This window comes from Antrostomus carolinensis, unplaced genomic scaffold (genome assembly GCF_000700745.2).
Source record: "Antrostomus carolinensis isolate BGI_N321 unplaced genomic scaffold, ASM70074v2 scaffold14737, whole genome shotgun sequence".
Classification (NCBI taxonomy): domain Eukaryota; kingdom Metazoa; phylum Chordata; class Aves; order Caprimulgiformes; family Caprimulgidae; genus Antrostomus; species Antrostomus carolinensis.
In genome coordinates, this window is record NW_010325470.1 from 19832 (window position 1) to 38445 (window position 18614).

General features: G+C 35.3%; 1 protein-coding gene across 2 annotated transcripts; it reads right to left on the reverse strand.

Moving 5' to 3' along the window:
• Nucleotides 1–1531: 1531 nt before the first annotated feature.
• On the reverse strand, nt 1532–18411 carry TRAPPC13 (trafficking protein particle complex subunit 13). 2 transcript variants are annotated; one of them, XM_029085779.1, is made up of 11 exons: nt 18345–18411; nt 17375–17474; nt 16691–16775; nt 15848–15975; nt 15649–15721; nt 13350–13394; nt 7454–7587; nt 6095–6293; nt 3017–3117; nt 1964–2111; nt 1532–1866 (listed from the first exon to the last, which is right to left on the reverse strand). In XM_029085779.1, exons 1-11 carry the CDS (start codon nt 18409–18411, stop codon nt 1762–1764), a joined length of 1185 nt encoding a protein of 394 aa, XP_028941612.1. In that variant the 3' UTR covers nt 1532–1761. The 2 variants fall into 2 exon arrangements, with proteins under 2 accessions (XP_028941612.1, XP_010169531.1); XM_010171229.1 differs by having other exon boundaries at nt 1542–1866; nt 1964–2114.
• Between the last annotated feature and the right edge of the window lie 203 nt (nt 18412–18614).

Consider the following 18614-nt stretch of genomic DNA (forward strand, 5'->3'; position numbering starts at 1 on the left):
TAAGTTGTTACAATTGTTAGAGAAGAAAATGTTTTGCACCGAACTTGTAAACGCCTGTAACCTGCTTGCATGGAATTATATTCTTCTAACTGTGCCTGAATGATAAAGATACCTAATGAAATATTCAGCTTAGAAATTGTTTCAGTTGCACTTTTGGTTTTATTAACAAGTACAAAGTAAATTCACTCATGCATACTGAAAAAGAACTAAGTCTGCAGCTTTGGATTCATACACTGTTTCAGATCTACAGAAAGTCATACTAGCAAAATGCAACTTGTCTACCATTTCTGTATCTCCTACCTCTTACTACCCTATGGTTACATTCCCTTCAACTTGTGTCAGTTTAACTTGAAAATAAATTATAAATAAAATTATTTACATTTTTTGTCTGGATAGTTGTGGTTTTACTGTTTTAGTTTGTTGATATATCTAGAGTAACAGGTAAATCACATTCTTTAAAATGCCTGTTTATGTTGGTTGCTATGCATTTTATTAAGATGTGCAGGATACAGTTTTAATTTCTTTTTTTTTTTTCTTCCCCAGTATGGGCTCATTCCCTCAATTCAGTTAGCTGGTCCTAAATTTATCCAGTATTTTAAAACTGAATTCTACATTTAAAGATTTTACACACAGGAAAGCCTTAAGTAAAATACTGCCAAAACTAAGTAAGGTTGCTAACTACCAATATGGTAGCTAAGAAATATGACAAGCCACTGAGTAGAATCTTTAACACTAGTTTAGCTACTGTTAAAACTAGGAAACCCAGTCACCATTATTAAGTGGCTACCTTTGGGTGACCTTAGATGTTTCAGCCAAAGATATTTTTCCATCTGTTGTCAGAACAAAGCTAGGGAAAAGTACATTTCAGTGCTTAAACAAGTCCTGAATTCCTTCCTGTATATGCTTTATAGAACCTGATCTGGGGCAGCCATGCAGGGTTTTTCTCTTCATATTCCTAAAAATCTACTTAAACGGGAAGAATAATTTGCACTGCCTCAGTTTAACAATAAAAAAAATGAGTTTTTTGCTAGTTTAGTTTTCAGTTCACTACTATTTGGGAAGTAACGTGCCTGTTCACAGCATGCCCTGTATTGCAGGGACACACAGCTCTGCACAAGACCGCAGCTAATTGGGACAGATTTGCTGTGTTATTCCTTTCAAAAGACTGAGCCCCAACCAGCACATTCTTTGGCTGATGCTCTACTTCCTTGCTGCTAGTGCCTCAGCAGTGCCAGCTGCAGTCTCTCACCTCATGCCGTTCTCAGGCTCTAGTTCTTATGGCTATGCACGTACCACAAAAGTACACAAGGTACACACTGTGTTTTTCTTACAGGGGTCTGGATTCAGGAACTTGTCTGTAAAAGGCCAGTTCCTTCAAACTGAAGCAGTTTTGTCAGAACCACGATTTTTAAACTTTCAATATTTAAAAAATAAAATAATGAAAATAAGTACAAAGTGCTACTCTTTCATATCAATCTCACCACCCTGCTCTGAGGTGATGTTAATGCAATATAATTTTCTAGAGCCCCACTTTTTTCAAAGGCTTTATTTTCAGGAGATAAAATTCATATGCATGTTTTTAAAAGATTTTAAAACATTCAAAAAATGCTCAGAGAAATTAAATAAGCATAGTTACATTTGTTTGTAGATATATAGGGATTTGGTTTTGTTTGTACACATTTTAATGATTTCAGCTGCAAAACCATCAAGAAGTTGGTCCAAAAAAAGAAAAAAGCCCAGCAGAAATACAGAATTTTTTCTTCAGCTTTGTTTGACTTCTGAAGAAACTACACAGACTTGTGCAATATCATCATACTCATATGTTCTCTTCAAAAACGTGTCTGTAAGTCTTAAGCCAGAGACACTCTAGAAAGGGAAAATATTTATAAGAGTTATTATTAGAAAGAATTACTAAGCTTATAAACCAGGTATTTTATAACAAAACTATGCTATCAGGACTTACTTGCAATCCCTGTACTGAAGACAACAATGTAAGTGCGAGATGGAGGGATGAACTCGGGTGAAGCTTTCCAAGTTGCCTTCCTGAAACTCCACACCAGTGGATGGAATTAGTATTGCACATTTCTAAAACCAGATCCATAGTCCTTTCACTGCTAGAGGAAATTCAAAAGCAAGAATAAACCTGTGGGATTTTTTTTAAGCATTCAAGGACTGCAGACATGTAAAAGCTTGATTATTATTCAGTTCACTATTAATCAAGCATTTATAAATATTTATAAGGCAGCAAGCAAGATTTACTGGGACGCAAAGTAATTCAGTTGCATATAGCTCTGTCTGACACAAGCATCCTGTCATGGGTTTAGCAATACAGGATAGCTGGGTAATACTGCTCACAATTTGGATGCAGTACAAGATTTTAATGAGAAGTACCCGCTTTAGTCCCTGGCTTCAACTTCTGTGTAGAATTACTTTATTTAAGTGTCACTCTTGCAACCCTTTTATAAAGGGCTACCGGAGATCCTTCTGTAAACACAAATCAAGTCAAAACATGGATAAAGACATACAAAAAATCATGGTAGCAACGTTTAGCAGGCATTCTAGCAGTGGTGCAGAACTAGCAGTAAAATCAGACTGGACTTAAAAAGCATCACTTATTCTGATAAAATTACTTGTAGTTAAAAAAATCCTATAAACATGCTCGTTTTGTTATTAGATGATTGACTAAGAAGAATTCATATGCTTTGTGATTTAAGTATGGGGTGCCATCTTAAATGATACTGCAAGCCAGTTCCATGGAATTCCACTACAATTTTCTGGCAATCTCCTAGTTCAAATGGTATTAACAGATCATGACAGAAGGCGGGTTTTTTTTGTTTCTTTGGGTTTTTTAAAATCATTGTAATCCAAAAGGTATGTTTCAAGTAGTTTCATGTTGCTACAACTCATAGTAAAGTCAGGTTTGATTTGTTTCAGGAGAAAGTCCTGAAAAATGAGACAAAGACAGCCACAACTTACCCACTCATGAAAAAGCACAAGAATCACATGACATCATTACCTGCAATTTGTTATTTTACATGTAATGTCAAAAGGTTCTTCCAAATTTACGGTGTCTGGTATTGTCTCCAAAGAAAGCCTTACATCACCATAACCAGGAGCCTGAGAAGGTACAAGAATGTATATTCTCAGATGCTGGATAGTAAAGCTGAAGTTTTTACTGCTCAAGTTTTCACTTACTGCAACAAGCTTGGAGTAAGAGGAATCTGAAGAAAGAAAATTGACTTTGTGCTTTTGATTTGTACCCAAATCACAGTCGTGCTCCATCCACTACTGATGACCACCTTCTTGATAGGTTTAACAATTAATTAGGCAAGCATGATCTTTATTACTAAGTTTTTCAGATAGTTCACATCCTTAAAGTTTGAACACTTGTATACAGTTCCCAAGAAGATCAGCTTTATTCTAAGACCTGTTTGGCACATCCATCTGCTATCTGCCTAAATAATGAATTGCCACCAGTTAGAAAGGCACATGATACAAACACCTGTCAACTACCCAATTCTGTCAAGAGCTGAACACATTTCATATAGTCTACTAACAAATCTATGATAAATATCCTAGTTACTACTAGAAAGGGCTGATTCAAGATGGTAACCTTCAGGTAAAAAGCTTTAGATTTTCAGTCCCCAAAAATTATAGATTGCAAGGGAAAAACAAGGGAAAAATTTGTCCTGCCTGACAAGGCTTAGTTGTGATACATGTTCCAATTCTGCTCACAGGAGGTTGCTGTAGTCAAAGTTACATTTACAGCTTGATTAAAAGATATTCCCAAAGAAGTCCAGAAAGCCAGTGTCTGACAGGTTGGGAACAGGTTTTAGTCATATACAGTTCATTACAGACTGAAGATGGATGACATTTTAGAAAGTGTATTAAATTGGATATCAGCGTGAGCAAAGGGATGTCAACCGATTGAGACTTCAGACCAGTTGAGCAATGTAAGTTTGGAAGTTTTCAAGAAAGAGAAGTAATTTATCCAGCACTGGAAAAAGGCACAGATTTTTAGCTGTACTAGGTGACAGGAAGGAATGTACTGGAAAAATTATACCCAGTTCCCTAAACAACCAGTAGTTTGTCATAACATTAGACTCTTATTTTAAGAGCTATATTAAGGAAAAAAAAACCAAACAACAATAAAAGCAGTATTTTTTAGGATAAACTTAGCAGCAATTCAAATCAAGAGAGGATGAGAGCAGATGAAAAGGCCTAAACCAGAACATACGTGTTGCCCTTAACAATGAGATACCTGCAACAGCTGATGGCTAGAGGTAAAGGCCTTACAGTAACACCAAAAGGAGGAAAGTAGTTTTCATCCAAAAATGAGGTAATTGCTCAGAGTATGGAATTAACTAGACAATTCCTTGCTTGTGGTAAACAAGAATAATGTTCTTTAACTTTGGACTGTTCCAGTCTAGCCCTGGACTGAATGCCCATGAGCAGGTGGAGCACCCTTGGCATACTGTGGACATGCATCTGTCTGGTTAAATGTCACTCAAAAAGAATGTAGTTGTGAATTCCAAGACCACTCCACAAAAAAACCCAAATTATTGTACGTGGGGTGATCCAGGATACTTGTACCACAAGTGCATTTCTGATCTGAACCAAAACAATGATGGAGGGGCACAGTACAGGTAAAATTCTGGGCTTGTGGGGGAAACAATGGTTACAGGGCTAATAAATGGATTAGGAGGACAACAATGGAAGAAGCCTAGAAATTAAATAATCTGATAGCACTTAAAAGATGAGGAGAAGACAACAGGGAGTTGCACTGCAATTCAAAGAGCAAAAAAACCCCAAAAACTGTTTGCTGCTTTTCCAAAGACAGATGTTGCTCAAAGTACATAAAATAGCTCAGTTTATCTGTTAATCACTAGCATGAAACAGTGATGGATGACTAAAACTAATCCTGGAGTGTGGAGTTCTGTTAATCTCACTGTATTTCAAAGTGCATTTCTCAAAGGTTCAACAAGAAGGCATGCAGAGTGATAGAATACTGATTTGGGGGGGGGGAATCTTTGAAGAGAAATAGGAAAGGTCAGTTGAAAACAGGACAGTTTATTGGTTAATAAACAAGCAACAAGTGTCAAAGTAACAGCAGTAAGGCTTAGAAAAAAGGGCAGTTTCTGATTTGATGAGGTTATGCAGATATGTTAACACTTCAATTAAAAACAAAGAGAAGTTTTAGCAACTTAGCTGTGAATTTCCAGGGTCCAAGTTTGCTTGCCTGTTCCAAGTCAATTTGATTTCCCTATAGAATTGCTCAATTTACTACTAGATGGGGGCAGGGGGAAAGACCAAGGCAGAAACCCGATTACAAGTTTTGTGAACTCAGACTAAGTTAAACTGACAAAGCTTTTTTACTTCTCTCACATATTACACCACCCTCAATACAAAAGGTGCAAGTGAGGTTTAGGCATTAGAGTAGACAGGCTGTGCAGCTGACTTAAGCAAGCTAGTAATTACAATTAACGAACAATTTCTAAATCAACCAGACTAGAATAGATTAAATCAAAACTGTAGACATGAAAGATAAATAGCATTATCCTATACATAAAAATTGTTTGTTGAAGCTAAAATGTCTGTATGAATGAGGGAGCAGACTTATACATCAACAGTTAGCATACTCAAAGTAGATCTTTTGTCACTGCTTTTCAGTTTGTTGCCAAATGGCATCCAAGTTAATTTTATTCTAACCAGAGTATTTTGCTACATAGGTTACTTAATTCTTGCAATTCAAGTGCACAATCCATTAAGTTATGTTGTTTGGTGCTATGCAAAAAGGAAGGCATGTTACGTGCCAGAAAACAAATCCTCAAGAAAACAAGAAGTGTTGCCATTCACATGACAAAAAGGAACAACAATGTTTTTGTTCAGCTACAGTCTCTTGAATAGTGTTTTTTCCACGCTTCACTGACCAAATGTATTCAATAACTTTCTCAAATACATATAGAAACATATTAATTCAGAATGAGGTCCAAAGTAAGCAGCTTGAACTTCTCCTTCAAGTCATTATTAAATTGTTCATTGAGTTGCCTTAAAAATGGATGCTAAGTAAAATTGATGCTTCAGTTGAACTTACCATTCTTTGGAGCTGGCTAGTTTGCAGCCTTCCTCGTTCACCCAGATTAGTTTTCCACACAATGTCTAGTTTACCAATCACTGTTACACCTTTTATTACTCCAGCTTTCTCTGCAAATTCTTGCTTTGGTTTTAAGCAATATAAGTACTGACGTGTATCCATAGGTTGTAAATAAGTCCTTGAACCAAAAGTAGACTCACTAAAAGAAAAAAAAAATTGGGTCTTACTTTAAACAGTTATTTTTAGGAAGACTTAAAAACCCAACCTCTTTCCCATCCCTCACCAGTCTATGTGTGTATTTTATTCATGGCAAAACACACAGAATTTTTTGTGTTTTCACAACAGAAAACAGTTCTAGAATTTATATGGCATCAAGGATCAAGGGGAAAAAAAATGAGTCATCTAAGGCAGAGAAAACTGAGGTGGAAATCCGCTTTGCTACACTGTAATTTATTACCTGGCTTCTTAGCATTTAAACAATGCTGGTAATTTTGCTTCTGCTATTTGGTTCCCTCCTAGTAAACCTCAGTGTCATGAGCCTAAGACTCCCATTCAGGACAAGAATCATTACAGTGGATGCAAACACTTTGTGAGAACAATTCTCCACTATGGTGCAGGCGAAGCCTTCAACAGGCCAGAAGACAACAGAATTTCCACTTCAACCCCCACTGCAGAAGCACCCAAATATCACCTCCTCCAAAACCCCAAGCAACTGCAAAACACTAACAGCCAAAATTAACTTCTACACAGATATAACAAGCCTTTCTATCCACAACAGTTTACTGAACACAGAAAGAAAATTCTTCTGGTGTTTAGAGTTTTACTAATTGACATTAAATGACATTTAATTTTTTTCAGCATGACGAATTTTTATATTCTAAGAACCTATAAGAATGTTCCACCAATTTACCTTGACTGCTGCCTTGCTAGATCTTGCTTAGAACAATTGAAAACAGTTACCAGTCTACTAGAAGGAAGCAAGGACATGTCAGATGAGTCCTGTAAGACTAAGTATGTATGCACAGATCAAGTCAGAACCAGACATGGGCTCAATATTGTATAGGAGATACTGAAGAAGTAGTATGTTTTCATGTTAACATGTCATCCATATTGCCAATTATTTGAGGATTAAGCTGGGGATTTGTCTACTAGGTAGCATTACAAAATTTTAAGAACAGTCTCTATAAAAAGAAAACTCTTAACAGCTTTTCCAGCTGAATACATAACAAGAATTTGATCTTTATAACCAAGCAAAGAAGTACAATCCCTCCATTAGACAACTCACTAAACTGCAATGCTTATATCTCACGAAATCATAATACAGAGTTTCAAAGTCAAGTGTCCTGAATCTGAACATACCTTTCCCCTGCTGTGTCAACTGTGTTCAGTTCTGTAACATTGTACATCATAGATGGCTCTAAAGAAACCTTCTCCATAAACATTGGAGAGGTAGTGATATTCTGAATCTGAGCTTCCAGAAACACTTCATCTGTCTGGAAAAAAAAACAAAACAAAACACAAAAGTGCAAGTTCATTAAAATGTGATTTATGTTATTGAAAAGAGTAGACAGTCCTATTGTTAAAAAAAAAAAGTCACATGTGTTTAGTTCATGCCTGCAAATCAAATTAATTAATGCAAGAAAAAAACCTTAATCCCAGTAACAATAGGAGCAAAAGTGTTAGTCAACAGGTATGTTGCCAAACAATGGATGTGGGATAATTTCACTATGTTCTAGCTATTGCTTATTTGTAATGCATCAGAGCACCACTTTCCAAGACTTTCATCAACTCAACAGCAACTCAGGTTTTACTCCAAATTATTAAAAAAGAAAAAATAGAATAAATGGAAAGGAATTGCAGTGCACAACGACATGCCATGCCAGGTTACTAGTGCATCAAGCTGTGTAAAAAATTAAAATGTGTTTGGTTTTCTTTAATGGAAGTAAAATAGTTCAGTTACATGCCCTGAGACTTTATTATTATTATGAAACATTCATGTACTATCTAAAAACCAAAAACCAACCTCTCTCACTCAGTTGTATCATGCCAATGGTTACCAATATTACGGGGATCCAACAATTTAACTGGTGCTCTACCTTCAAAACCTCCTATAAGATGTATCTGTTAAACAAAGCTAATGCCTGAAGATGGTATATAAGGACCAATTCTAGTACAGAAATGAAAGGTACAGACTGTTAAACTTCAGAAGCTGAAAAACCGTAAAAATAGAGGTGTTTTTTGCCTCACTTCTGTGGAATTGCAGACCAGTGAAGTCACTCAGTACAGAAATGAAAGGTACAGACTCTTAAACTTCAGAAGCTGAAAAACCATAAAAATAGAGGTGTTTTTTGCCTCACTTCTTCTGTGGAATTGCAGACCAGTGAAGTCACTTTGCAGCTCTAAATCTCAGGGTAGAATAATTATGGAAGGCTCAGTCTACTAGAGATATGAGCCCCTGGAGAAATGAAAAAAAAACAAAACAAAACAAAGCAAAAAAAAAAAAAAGAAGGGCCAATTAAAAAAAAGGGGAGGGGAGGTAACAAATCAACATATACAAGGGAGTTATTGATTCAGGCAGCTGGACTAGATGATTGTTGTAGGTCCCTTCCAATGAAATATTCTATTCTATAAATTCAGTTTGAAGCAGTTTAGGTATTTTGTTATGATATTTTTTTTTAAAGTATTTTCATGTGGAAGGAAGCTTACAGTCCTTTTTAATCAGTATAAATAAATGACTTCATTATACAAATGGAGTCTTGCTTGTAAATTACAAAATAAAAGTGGGACAAAATAGTAAAAATATTTTTAGTCTCAAAATGCATTGTATTAGAAGGAGAAATATAGAATGGTACTGGAACTATTTGTTGTGCCTTATAAACATGTTTAACACAAACCAGATGATAGCATATACATAGTAATGAAAACTGCAAGCTCCACAGGTTATGGACCGACCTCACACTTGCCAAAGGAGCTGGAAATAACCTCGAGTAAAACATGGCTCTCAGTAATCATTACTACTACCACCTGACTGTCACTTAAATTTATACTGTTTATATCCCATAAATCCATTGCTCAAAGTGTCCATTTACCCAAATTTTAGTTGTTTTCAATGCAGCAACCATACGCAGAAATTTAGAAAAAGCTCATTTGAAAGGGAAAAGAAAAAACAAGCAGCATAATGAAAAAGCAAGTTAGTTTTGTGTTACTCCTAACTTGGTTTAATATCATATGGTTTTAAAAAAAACTTTAAGTATTTCAGAAGAATTCAGTTTATTTTAATGCAAGGCACACTTTAAAGTGAAATCAGACTGCAGAAGTTACCATCCTAACTCATCAACATGCAGTTAAAAGTTGGAAAGTGCAGTTCCAGCTAGCAAAAAGAAGGAAGAACATCCAACTGCTGCTCTCTCCTCAAACCCACTGTCTCCACCAACCAGACATGAAAAGTTCTGTCACAGCTCACACAAGCAATGCTGTAGTAAAACCTATATTTCTACGGGTCAAAAGCAGGAAAAAATTAGGAGGGATTAACTCTCATTTTCAAATAACGAATCTAGTAAAATTTTGGTAAGGTACTTTATAGGAGGACCCTCACAAGCAAGAGTCTGTAATAAACAACTTCTAGTTTCAACAATGGGTATTAAAGAAAGAGCTAACCATTTAAATGATTAGCTGCCCATATATAGATGAGAAAACATCAGTTTATGATATGCAGAACAAACATTGCTTTTCCATTATGTTTTTAAAAGAATGTCAACAAGCACAGAGACAGATAGGCAATTAAAAAAGCATACATATTTATAAAAAAATAAATAAAAATTACCACAGAACTGAGGTCACTCTAATGGGAAAATAAAAAAAGAACACATTAGAGAAATTAGGGTTAAATGTTAAAGAAAAAGGAGGCTAACTTTCAAATAAAATGCATTTCTGCATTTTTTTGCACCATCTAAACAAGAAAGCATTAGTAAGACAGAAATGTAAATAAAAACGGATGCAAACAAAGATGAAACTACATTTCTAATATGTTATAGCTACTATTTGCTATATGGTTTAGCTAGCTTTGCTTCAGAACCGATCCAAAGTACAGCCTAAGGCACACAAGTCACAGATAAGATATAGTAGAACAAACTGACCCCCCAAAAAGAGTTAGTTTTTGAGCAAGTTTAAAGTTTGTCCTGAATTTGAATCCATGCAATGGGTTGCATATGAAATGGAAAAACAGTCCTTGTCATTTTATAGACAATTTAAAGTATCCACGTATATAAGGTCTCAAAATAAAAATAATGTAGTAATGGGTACTAGCAAAGCTACAATACTGCAGCTCTTAACAAAATTTGGCATAACATAAGCAGGAAAAAACTTTTAAAAATATCTATCATTCCAAAAACACAGCTTCAATTGCAAACTTTTTCTTAAGTGACTGCATATTTGCCTCCCTATGCGTGTTTGCAGGAACAGAACCTTTTACAAGCCTTTTCCACAGCAGACCAAAGGCAGTGAGAGACTTTCTATAGACTGGAGCTGGTAATTCAATCTGAGGATTGCAGCGGGTCACAGTGACAGGGCATGCATTCTATGCACAAATTTCAGTGATCAAACTGATTTGTATGCTACTGCAATATGAGCAACAAGCAAGAAAATTAAGGTTCAGCATCATTCATTGTCTTAGAAAAAATGAAATTATGGATTACAATTTCTAGTAGAAAATAGTTTTAGTGACAGACTTTATGAATAGATAGCATGACATCTGCAATATTAATGATAACAGTTGAACTGGTTAGTCAACCTTTAAAGACTTTTAGTTAACTAATAACTGACACATACCATTTTTTTTTTTCTGCCCTGCTCCCAAGAATAAAAACCTTCAGGGAAGGTCTTGGTACTTTGACAGCAATGTAGTATCACATACAACATCTAGCCAAAGACTTATTTCTAGTTTTTTTAATTTTATTTTATTTCTGTGGTCACAACACACAGCAGCACTTTATATACTTTCAGAAATTAAATATGAATGGTACTATATCCATTTGTTAGGCAAATGAGAATTGCTCAATTAATATAATCCAAAATCTTAAAAAAAAATTTCTTCAAGCAATCATGATGACACTATGGTAATAAGAGTTGCATAAATTCCTGAAGAGGAACAACAAAAGGCATCAAAGCAGCCTTTTAAAACCTTTTGGGGGTTGGGGGGGAACACAAAACCAAAAAACCACAAATACCAGCTTGGACACCAAAGCTTCTCCATAGATCTTTATCATGAGGAATTGGTGGCCAATTGAGGAATGGAGTTTATTAAGTCCCTTGTCAAAGTCAGTCAGTAAAACAATTTTGTAATAAAAGAATACTTTTCAAAAATTTGCCCAGAATTTACCTTAGATGTTTTTATTCCCATTCATTATGAATCATTTCAGCACAAAACAAAATTTACATGCAAAGTATAGAGAGACAGCACCATTTAATTTATCTGTCTCCTTTCCCCTACTATGTATTTTAGATCTGAAACAATTATATAGTCCACCCACAAAATGGAGCTTTGTTTTGTTCCCAGAGGAATTACCTAGTTTCTTAGGATTATTTTTGTTCTTAAATCACAGCAGGAGACATTTCCAGATATTCCAATTTATGGATAACACCACTTCTATAAAGCCCTTGATGTTCCAACCCTATTCAGCTATCTCACACCTGGTCAACCTAAGAATTGAAGCCTGTGGCCTAGACACATGTACCAAGATATTTTTAGGATAATGTTTTTCTCTTTTCCTCTGTACTACAATATTTAAATCAGTTATGACCTATGTCTTGATTCATCCTCCTTCTAAATAATTTATACATTATATATTAAATGTCTCATAATTTACATGCTATTCATTCACAGCAGACAGAAAATCCTTATGGAAAGTCTCCTATCCAACTCTGAACAAGACAGATCTTTGCATCTGGAATCCTCATTTGTAGAACAGAAATTCTTATCTGTCATTTCTCCCTGTTTTCTCTACTGATACTGTCAGGAAGGGAAAGAAATACACCTTTCACACTTCTACAGCCATAATCTTGCATGATGAACCCCAGGTGTGATTAGGATTGAGATAAATAATTAGAACAATAGATTTGGAGACTCTCTGCTTTTCTACATGGAAATTCATAGCACATATATCTGCTTAGTTAAGAATAAACAGGAGAGCACAATATTTTCTACTTAACTTATTTTTTAAATTGCCAACATTCCATAAATTTTATTCTCCTCTCAATGACACTTTGGTCTTTTTTTCTCCCAATATAAAACAACTACAAATTCACTCTGTTTTTTGAACTATTTCAAACAAATTGTTTAAGAATACTAATGAAGGTTTTCAACCAAATGAATAGCAATGTAATAGCTGACCATACTTCAGGGGTTACGGAAAAAGTTTCATACTCAAAACAGAAGCTCTCCAAGTACTTTGCCAGTATCAGTTGCAAAGATACAAACAATACAGAATACAATGCTCACAAAATTAAGCTGCTTGCTCACTATCACAAAGCAGGTAAGCGATAATGATGGAAACCAATGCCCTAACTTCCTGTGTAATGACACATTGTGGAAGTTTATACCCTACAACAGATCTAGATAATACATACATCCACAAGGAATATCTACAAATACAAAGAAAGCTATATGTAATTTGTAAGAGTTTCCACTATCTGTGTCACATTCAGTTAAAATTCTTCCCATAAATAGCCAGACAGATGCCTAAGTATGTCCAAATAAATATACAAGGCATATATGAGGTAATTTAGTTTTCAAGCACTCTGTATAACTTTCACAAACCTAAAAATTAAATTATTGAACAGAGGAATCATATTTACATTGAGGAAATTAAATTTAAATTTCCCCAATCTGGTAAATTATTATCTGCTTTGTGAACAATTAATCTCCCTTACAGTAAGCACTCTATCAGCTTAAATATAGAAGCAATAACTGAAAGTACTTGAGTTGACGGGAAAGCAGAAAATATGCAAAATTGTCAGTCAATCGCATTAAGGTCCTGACATGTCTGCCTTAGTTACCATCTCTTTCCCCTCTTCCTCACAAGTATATCTATTTTTAAACTAAATTATATAAACCCACCATCTAATTTTTTCCCTTCAGAATGGATCATCTTTCTCAGAAACACTTACTTAAGAAGCTCTTTGAATTTAATCTAACCACCTAACGTGAAATAAATGCAGCACACCAAAATAAACCCCAATACACACAGCTCTTGCTTACCTCAGCATTGTAGAATTTGGTTTTCACATCTAGTGGTTTAAGAACCTGAATAAAATGGAAAAAAAAGAAATTGACAATTGTTTTTTCAGACAGCTTCAGCATAAACTATTTATAAGTGCTAGGACGTTATTTTTCTTTTTGATCTTACACAGTACAGGTGTCTAATGGAATATATGATACAATCAACTCAGCTAAAACCTCACAATTCAGAGTATATACTCGCTGATTCTTATTTGCACACTTGACTGCTTTGCTACTAAGTAGTTTGCTTTGATTGAAAAAAACCCTATACTTCTCCACTTAAGTAGTGGCCTCTTATGAAACCAGACAAATCCAGTGCACTAAGTAGATCTGTGTCTTTAAAATACCATTACATCCATCTTGTATCCTGAAGTGGTCTGCACTTGCTCTCAAGAGTAAGAACCATATAATATTTACAAGTTCTTCAGTGTTCTGCAGCAAACAGAAGTTGCTGAGGGCTTCTCTAAAAATACATGAAATAGAGAAGTATTCATGTGATTAGCTTAAGCAACAAACCATTACTAGGCTTCACTTCCCTCTTGAAAATGTAACTGTTACAAGAAATAAAAAAGGCAGTAAATAATTTTAATTGCATGAGATTAAATCAGTAAGATAAAACAATTTGATGATATAAAAGGTGATAATGAAGTGCTGTTTCTTAAGTGCTTGAATTTTGTGCATAAAGCACTGTTAACCAAATTTAAAATATCTTGCTGAAGACATTTATTTCCCTTTGCCAGGGCAACTTTTGTTTACGTATAAGTGTACTATTCTACATCCTGAGAGACCTCTAAAGTTCAAAGCTGTGAACAAATTTTTTAGCCTTGAAGAATTCAAGATTAAAAGGTAGCCTTCATAGAGATTTTTGCATTATACCAGGCCTAATGTTTAAATCTTTCAAGTCATCATAACTACCTCTCTAGTCAGGAAAAAGCAAAATTTTAATTTAGGTGTTTGTTGGTTAAGTGTTTTTTTCCCATTGAATACTTTGCTTCAGTAAGCTTCTTGTTAATTTCCCTAAATGCTGATGTCTTCTCTCTCTTTCTGATAAACAGTCTTTCCATCCATTCCAGTACATTGCAAGTGGCATTCCGGTAAAAATCAAAACAAAACAATCATTCCTTCTCCACATAAATATAATGGTGTTAATTACTCAGAGAAAGGTTTAGAACCAAAAAGCACTACTGAACAGTATTAAACTACATATAATGGTTGAAAAAGAAACTGTTCAAATGTAACACCAGTTAAAAGATCCCAGAAAACTTAACAAAATAGCAAGGCAGATACTATGTTGGGGTTCTGCTATAGACCGCCCAACCAAGGTGAGGAGGTAGATGAAATATTCTACAAGCAGCTAGGGGATGTCTCATGATCACGGGCTCTCTTTCTTGTGGGGGACTCCAACTTGCCAGATGTCTGTTGGAAATAAAACTCAGCAGAGAGGAGGCAATCTTGGAGGTTCCTGGAGTGTGTGGAAGACAACTCTCTGACAGCTGGTGAGAGAACCAAACAGGGAACGTGCCCCACTTGACCTGTTATTCAGTAACAGAGAAGGACTGGTGGGTGAAGTGGTGGTTGGAAGCCATCTTGGGTGCAGTGATCATGAAATGATAGAGTTTTCTGTTCTGGGAGAAGTCAGGAGAGGGGTCAGCAGGACTGTCACCTTGGATTTCAGGAGGGCTAACTCTGGCCTATTCAAAGACCTGCTTGGAGGAATCCCATGGGCTAAGGCTCTGGAGGGCAGGGGGGCCCAAGAAAGATGGGTAATGTTGAAGCAACACTTCCTCCAAGCTCAAGATCGCTGCATCACTAAGAGTAAGGAATCTAGAAAAGGAGGCAGGAGGCTACATGGATGAGCAAGGAACTTCTGGAAAAGCTCAGAAGAAGGAAGTCTACAAAATATGGAAAAAGGGACTGGAGACTTGGAAGGAATATAGGGACACTGTCAGAGTATGCAGGGATGCAACAAGGAAGGCCAAGGCCTGTTTGGAATTAAATCTAGCAAGAGATGTCAAGGACAATGAGAAGGGCTTCTTCAAGTACCTCAGCAGCAAAAGAAAGACCAGGGAAAATGTGGGGCTGCTGCTGAATGAGGTGGGTGACCTGGTGAGGGAGGATGCAGAGAAGGCAGAGTTACTGAATGCCTTCTTTGCTGCAGTATTTACTGCCGGCCCTCAGGAATCCCAGCAAAAGTGCTTTTAAAGTATCAAATGTTTTAAAATAAGTTTTCTAGATTCACCCACTTATAAAAAGTAGAATAGAATACTTCACGCCATACCTGAAATTTGAAGAACTTCCTGAAGTACATCTTCTCTCCGGTCTGCGTAGTGTAACTTACTGCACAAACTAAGCTGAAAGAAACAATTTTTCAAAAAATTATTTTGAATTACTTTAAATTTTGTGCCTGTATCAAAGCAGAAACAGAATAGCACACGTGCTGCAGTTTCATTTAATCTTATAAAAATTTAAAACCTTACATGTGTGTCCCTATCTCCTTTACTTCATGATGGATCACATCATCAATGCAACAGTCAGGTTTAAGTTCTGCCACTGCAGCACTAGAAGCTGAAAGGTTCAAGCGCTGAGAACTTGTCTGCAGATCAGCCTGTGGACAGAAAAACAGAACTGCAGTTCAAAGCGACCTAAAGAAAAATAATTTATGTTATAAAGTACTAGGTTTCAATGAGCATTTTGTATACTACAGGCTTTTATACATGTAATATAACTCAGATATGTTAAGATGATGAGGTACTTGTCAAAGCTAAAGACAAGTTCTAAAATACATATAAATGGTCCAATCATTTAACATGCAGTTTATAAAACCTCTATTTACTTTTTACATTGAGTTCCACAATGACTTCTGGAATTTCTATTCTCAATGTATTATTTGTTCATCAGAAAATGCAAAAAAAAAGATGCAGTAGAAAATAACTTATTAGAAATAGAAGCAAAATACAAGTCAATGCATGCTCTACAGAGAATTGCTTTGATGACTTAATTGAAAGTGCAAGTGAATATAAAACAAATATTTCAGCTGTGGAAGTTCTACTATACTAATTCTCCAGAGGAGCTTTATAGCATATCAGGTTTTTTGATAAAATCCTAGTTTTCATTTTAATCTTTAAAGACTTCTATTTTTATATCTTATGGTTTCAAATTTCCAGGTGTATTTTCTGGATTGGAAAAAAATGATAGATATTTCCTAAAGACTATATATTAGCATTAAACATACAAGATATTATCAGAAAACATACTTATATGAAACAGAAAACATATTTTATACTTTTATCAATCCAGTAAGTAGATTTATCTTCACATACCTTCACCAGTATGTCCTTGACAACTTGATTACTATCATTGTGTACACTAATGTAACTGGAAAAGGTCTCTCCCAGAAATATATTTCTGTGTTTAAATAAAATTAAATTAGAACATGTTTAGTAACAGTTATTAAAAAAAAATATAGAGTACTTCGCTGAAATGCCTTTAAGTTCTAATTAAAATATATATACACACATGCACACACGTGTTTGTCAGATCAAATCCTAAAAGTACAATGGCATTTTCACACCCATATCTGTAAATGTCATCCTTCTAAGACAAACAACTTCAAAAACAAACAAACCAATCAGATTTCTTTTTCTAGTTAGACATCTGAGAAGAAAAAGATGGCTTACAGTACCTGCAAAAATCACTGTCGTAAACTCTGTTAGTATTAAGATGTGGTTTATAGTAGCACAGTACCTTAGAAATTCACCTACAGCTGCAGATTTCTTTCAACTTTCAAGCCTTATTACATTCAGACTCAGGCTACAGACAAGGAACATCAGGCAGCTCAGATTCATATATTATGTCACCTTATAAATCAAGCCACAGATTATTTTTAAAACGACTGAACATCTCATTGCGTAACAAAGATGTTCAAAAAGAAAGAAAAGTCATAAACACATTATCATTATGTACCCTAAACCTTGTACGCTACACTTCCAATCATTCATTCTTACCCAAAATTTTGAGGCAAAGTTAGCATTTCTCCTAGCATCAAAGTTTCTGCTCCCTTCACAGTAGAAGGATCGTCTTTCATAAGCTGGTTAAACAGATTACCTGTGAAAATACCAAATCGTTAGTATCTAAATATTTTCTAAGTCTAAAGCTTTGTCTACATTTAAATTACAACACTTAATCACTTATTTAGATATAATTTACCTGAGACATACTTATTTTACAAACAACTTGTTTAGGGATATTCTATAAGCCTGCCTATAAATCGTAAGTTACTTCCAGGTACTTGGGTCCAATAAATCATTCAGTATACATCCTGAAGGGTGCAATCCCAAAGGCATTTCTCAAATTAACATTAAACTTTAAAGGAAATTCTGCCCAAGTAAAGCACCTTACATAAGAGAATTAATCAACCCCACCTACTTTCTGCCCCTGCTTGCTTTGTATCTCCACACAATCCTCTTTTCTTGAATCTTTCCTTTGCCTCTTTATTTTACTTGACTTCTAGACTGCAACTATCACTGGGGGACAACCCAGAGACTTCCAGTTTATGACTGTACACCAAGCATAACACAATTCAAAAGCAATGATTCTCGCAAATTAATTTTCCATAGAACATTTACGTGTTGGTTCTAATTATCAGGGCATTTTCTCCAGATAAAGACTATAATAACACCAAACTTTCTACATTTACACATTTATCTTTTGCAACAGCCTTCCTTGTGTGTTATTTGCCCAGAATGTGAGGTCACGTATTTGCAATATTATCACCAAGCACCCAACGTGACAGGTCTAGAGCTGCAGAGTGCACCTCGGTATTTTCCTATAGCCATTACCAAACATAAAATACACTGCTGTTTCAGATTACCATCTGTGGGAGGTCATAAGACTCCTCTGACATCGAAGTCTCAGATGTACATTGTTTAAACTTGATCATATATACTTAATAATCAGTCAGTAGAAAAGACATACCAGGCAAATCTCTTTCTTCACAAGTCACCGGAATATTGGTGAATAAAGTAGGTTTGGTTAGCCTCATCACTGCAAAATCAGAAAAGAAACCACAGGTCAATGAAACAAGTATTTTTACTTCTTTTTTTTTTCTTTTTTAAATTTAATTTTGTCTTGCTCTCCTTCCAACAAAAAAAGCCCCAACCACCAAATCTTTGCCTGAAAAAGGGTAACACCTTTTTGGATCACCTGGCCCTTTTTTAATATAATAAAGTCCCTGCTACTCTGAGA

What these genes read in the sequence shown, in the direction of transcription:
- TRAPPC13 (XM_010171229.1), bottom strand. Translation starts at nt 18,411, where the DNA reads ATGAGGCTAACCAAACCTACTTTATTCACCAATATTCCGGTGACTTGT. An exon ending in ACTTTGCCTCAAAATTTTGG is followed by an intron (nt 16,776 to 17,374) that starts GTAAGAATGAAT and finishes ATTTAAACACAG; the next exon opens with AAATATATTTCTGGGAGAGA. An exon ending in GGAAGTTCTTCAAATTTCAG is followed by an intron (nt 13,395 to 15,648) that starts GTATGGCGTGAA and finishes CATTTTATTCAG; the next exon opens with GTTCTTAAACCACTAGATGT.